This window comes from Schistosoma mansoni, chromosome 7 (genome assembly GCF_000237925.1).
Source record: "Schistosoma mansoni strain Puerto Rico chromosome 7, complete genome".
In the NCBI taxonomy this organism is placed as follows: Eukaryota; Metazoa; Platyhelminthes; class Trematoda; order Strigeidida; family Schistosomatidae; genus Schistosoma; species Schistosoma mansoni.
The window spans coordinates 3,260-8,429 of NC_031501.1; the positions used below are offsets into that span (position 1 = coordinate 3,260).

The 5,170-nt window shown below is 38.1% G+C and overlaps 1 protein-coding gene across 1 annotated transcript; it reads right to left on the reverse strand.

The window, feature by feature from the left end:
* Positions 1-591: 591 nt before the first annotated feature.
* Smp_194490 (putative vesicular amine transporter) lies at positions 592-919 on the reverse strand (the record flags this gene model as incomplete). Its single annotated transcript, XM_018798552.1, has 1 exon — positions 592-919. Exon 1 carries the CDS (start codon positions 916-918, stop codon positions 592-594), a length of 327 nt encoding a protein of 108 aa, XP_018653483.1. The 5' UTR covers position 919.
* Between the last annotated feature and the right edge of the window lie 4,251 nt (positions 920-5,170).

Here is a 5,170-nt window from a genome sequence, read left to right on the forward strand (position 1 = left end):
TCTTTGAGATCAATAACAGTAACGATGGTTACACGCTAAATAATAAAGGAAACCTGACGCAGTTTTTGTTATACTTTTATTTAATCTATCTTTATCCGGCTTCTCATATAGGCTCCAGGAGTTGTATCTTGGTGCTTGTCACTGATGAGTAGTATAATAGATATGTTGTAAAATTTTCATAACACTGGACGATTATTCCGTCTTAGTATGGAACTCTACATTAGTGAGCATCCATGACTCCATACCCAGGAGTCGAACACAGGATCACCAGCTTCATGAGTGAATCTTATCCCTATGAATTTTTGATTAGATTCGAGTGTATTTTTAAATGTAGTTGGATTGTATTAAGCATTAAGTTAACAACCCCCTACTCCGTAAGATTAAGATCATCAACCGATTGATGTTAGATCACCATTGAAAACCTGGAATCATTGGATAGCCATTTCATCCTAGTCTGTGGCTTCTCCGTAGTGCGCATCCACAATCCTGTATCAAAGTAAGACTTAAACCAAGAACCTTCAGTCTTGCTTGCGAACGCTTAACCATCAAACCACTGAACTGACAACTATGTTAATGAAATGAAACAAGATATCAGTTTACATAGCAACAAACAAAAAACAAAAAAAACCGGACTTCTACCTGATTAGCATCTAAACCCCAAAATTCTAATTCTTCTTCAAATAATGGTCCACATACATCAACAGGATAATGTAATTTACCAGTACGATAATAATTTAATATTTGTGAAAATACCCCAGGATGACGATCATAAAAATATTCATTTAAGACAGGATCATAATTGGCTAATGCTTCAGTTAATTTTGATAAACGAGTTGCTGGGATCTTTTTCAATGTAGCTTTATAAGTTTCATGACGAATTCCGCCAACATTTAAGATAACACGATTTTCTGAATCCATTCTGATAATGTTTAGCCTAAAATGAAGGAAACGAATGATTCGTTATATAATGAATATCATATATTCAATAGTTTAGATGCAAAATAATCAATTGTCTGTAGATTTGATTGTTCTTAGGAGGCAAAACCTAACTTATACATCCTCGTCGTGCCTCCCGGATCATGGCACTGGTCCCGTGTACTAAAGTGAGAGGTAATACGGGTGGTGGGGTTCGGCCTAGTCAACCACTATACATACACCCACAAATTATTTATTTATTAATTATTTAAACACATAAATATTGGTACAAGGAAGCACCAGATATATATGCGCTACACAAATCTCATTTGATTTGTGTGAGGGCTGTGATACTGCCTGGGTACCCAAACCGAAGCAGGCGGTTTTCTCAGGGGGCCACACCTAGAGCTTTTGACCTGAAGATCTATTCCACAAGGCAGTGGAGCATCGTAAGGAAATGCAGTCCCATGGTAGCCGTTGACCAACGATTGATTCATACGCCATTTGTTCCCTCAGGATACTGAAGCCAGCCCATGTGCACCATTGGTTTGTAATCAGGGTTTTCCAACTGTCCTAGGTGGACTTTTCGTGTCCATCAACCCGGTTAAGGAGTCGGACATTCGCTTTTCATCCTCTCAATTTCGTAAACAAAAGTAATGCCACTAGAAGGCAGTGGCTACAAACGCGTGGCCATGTGAGAGCGTCTCGAGAGGGAGAGCGAACTCTTCCCACTCTCGGCCGTTCTAGGGCATTTGGGGGCACACCCACAAAGGATTACGATTGCTACAAAGAATCATTGCATAATTATTGTTTGTTCATAAAGAAAGAAAAGATGAGTCTGCCTTAAAAAGGGATAGAAGAATGATGTTATGGTTCTGCGTAAGCAATGGAAAAACAGCTATTGAGCCTCGGTAGTTGTGCCGTGCTTTGATGTAGCACTCTTCTTCAGAAGGGCCTACTAGGCTTCATCATGTTCCTATGGCTGGAAGGTAGAAGGTGGATTGTTCTTTCGTTTCCACATCAAATATTCTCTGTTCTCATTCTCTTATATTCAATCTTATTAACCTTCTTCTGCCAGACGTTTTACTTTCAATTGATGATACATACTACTTATATCTGTCAACAGCAGTAGCACACACAGAACAACCAAATGTACCAGGATATAAAATTATAGTTATTTGATAAGATGTAAATACCATACATTTACCACTTCATTTAAAAGATTCCCATCAATTGTCTCAGTGTTTGTTGTTCCTTCATTTCCATATCAATCACTAACATTTGCCGTTCTCTTTGATTCTATTTTCTCAAACTTCTGTTGCTTAGCATACCATTTTCGTTTGGTGTTACGTACTACTTATATCTCTTGATATGAGTAGCATAAACCACATTAGAATTATTGAATTTCCGCACAGTGGTATTAGTGTACGATACAGAATCAAGTGAGAAGTGAATGTTTTGATGTTGATTTAACGGAAGGTAGTGGATGTAGTACCATAATAGGATGAAGTAACTGTGTAATGTGTGCTGTTCTTTAATGGTTGCTCAGGTAAAGTCGGTCAGTTATATCAAGTATTAAACTTATCCGTTTTCATAAAATCTTTTGATAAAGATTTTCTTTTTAGATTGAAAAATAGAGTGAAAGTGATGTACTTGGATAACAATTTTCAGAGACATCACAATGAAGGTATTTCGTTATAGTATTCAATGTAGTCGGGTCACGTAAAGTAACTTGAAATCATTAGGTTGGAATGTAGTAGCTAACATTTTGCTGTTCATCATTTCACACAACAAACTGTTTTTGGCTAGAAAACTGTTACAGACCAGTGCGCATCCACGGTCTCAAACGCGGGAACCTAACCCAGGACCTACGGTCTCGTGTGTGATCGCTTAATCTGTCGACCACTGATCCGATATCCAACAATGTTATTGTTAAAACTTAAATTATGCTAGTCTGACATCTAGAATCTAATTGATTATGTGTAGTTTATACATTAATCATCTTATACAAAAAATAAGTTACCCATTATTCACTGAGTAGGTTTGTTTCTTACAGTTACTTCTGCCTTTATTCATTCAGTACCTATATTCACTTGAATTATTTGCCAGCTTATATAAATGTTTGAATTATATTTTCTGATTAGCATTTTTTAGCGAGTTAGTTTTCTACGGGATGGGGTCGCTAACCCCTTGCCCAACCCTTCTTCTTTACCCGGGCTTGGGACCGGCAGTAACACTAGAAGAGCTACAGGCGGAGTTGGAGGAGGACAGCTGACAGATGCATTTCCAGTAAGGACCTGAGTCAGACAAGACTGTCTACTCTCCCCCTTCCTCTTTCTTCTGGTGATTGACTGGATTATGAAGACTTCGACATCTGAGGGGAAGGATGCAATACAATAAACATCTCAGAATCAATTAGATGATTTGGACTTCGCTGATGACCTAGCCCTCCTATCTTATACACAAGCGCAAATACAGACGAAGACAACAAATGTAGCAGCAGCCTCTGTATCAATAGGCCTCAACATACACAAAGGAAAAAGCAAGATTCTCAAATACAACACAGAGAACACCAATTCAGTCACACATGATGGAGAAACTGTGGAAGATATAGAAACATTCACGTACCTTGGAAGCATCATTGATAAACAAGGAGGATCGGATTCAGATGTAAAGGCGAGGATTGGCAAAACAAGGGCAGCATTTCTACAATTGAAGAACTCAAAACAACTGGCAACTAACTTCAAAGTGAGAATCTTCAATACGAACGTCAAGACATTCCTACTGTACGGAGCTGAAAAGTAGAGAACTACTACATCCATTGTCAAGAAGGTACAAGTATTTATAAACAGTTGTTTACGCAAAATAATCAACATTCACTGGCTGGATAATATCAGCAATAGCATTTTATGGAAGAGGACAAACCAGCTTCTAGTTGAAGAGTAAATTAGGAAAAGACATTGGAAGTGGATCGAATATGTAATAAGGAAACGATCAAACTATATCACGAAGCAATCCCTAACATATAATCCGGAAGGGAAGCGAAAAAGAGGAAGTCCAAAGAATACATTACGTCGAGAGATTGAAGCAGATATAAAAAGGATGAATGTTAACTGGAAAGAACTGGAAAGGATTGCCCAGGACAGAGTTGGATGGATAATGTTGGTGTGCAGCTTATGCTCCTCCACGAGGGGTAACAGGCGTAAGTAAGTAATATAAATGTATGAAATATACATGTCCTAAATGCAAGTTGCACTCGATTTTTCATTTTTTGCATTGTACTAACATGATTATTCTACAGAAGTTAGACGAAGTTATACTGGCTGGAATTAGGACTTTTAAATGTCGAAACACATTTATGTCAACTGTATAAATAAGATATCAAAATGAATGTTCGTTGTGATACTTTCATTCAAATTATTGTTCGGATAGGGTTCAGTTGTGTGAAGAAAAATCCTTATTTTAAATAGAAATAGTATTTGATTTTTACCAAAGATGGATATTGGCTAGTAGTGGAATCCAGGATACGCATTTCATCCTATTTAAGACTCTTCAACTGGATGTACCTGCAACTTAGGGTTGATGTTCACTCTGGGACTCGAATCTGGTACTGTTCATTTCAAAAGCCATCTCGTCACAATTAAGACGAAACGCACGTCATGGGTTCCACTACCAACCACTACCCATTTTTGCTTACAATGCTTGTAAACTAAGGCAATATCAAGGCAGTACGCACAGTATGCACATATGCCAATAAGTAACTGATCAATTGCAGCACTACACAACAATGGGAAGTTCCAAATAAACAATACCAAGTGAATTCAAACTCAACCCCATTGCACAAGCAAGCGGCTATCAGGACTCAGTAGCTGAGTGGATAATGCGATGGCGTTTGAAGCGAACGGCACTGGGTTCGAGTCCTAGAGTGAACATCAACTCTGAGATGCTGATATATCCAGCTAACGAGTCCCAAATAGGACGAAACGCGCTACAAACTGGATCCCACTGCTAACCACTATCCATCTTTGCTTATAATGCTTTTTGAGTTAAGACAACATCGAAGCAGTCCGTACAGGATGTACATATGCCAACAGGAGACTGATCAGCTGCAGTCTTCCACCACAACGGGAAGATTTAAGCAAACAACACCAAGTGAATTTAACTCTTTCATCTTCCCCTCTTTTTTTACAAAACAACATTCATGGTTGACTGTTAAAAAATTAGGATTACACTTATAGAAACTAAAACTTATCTT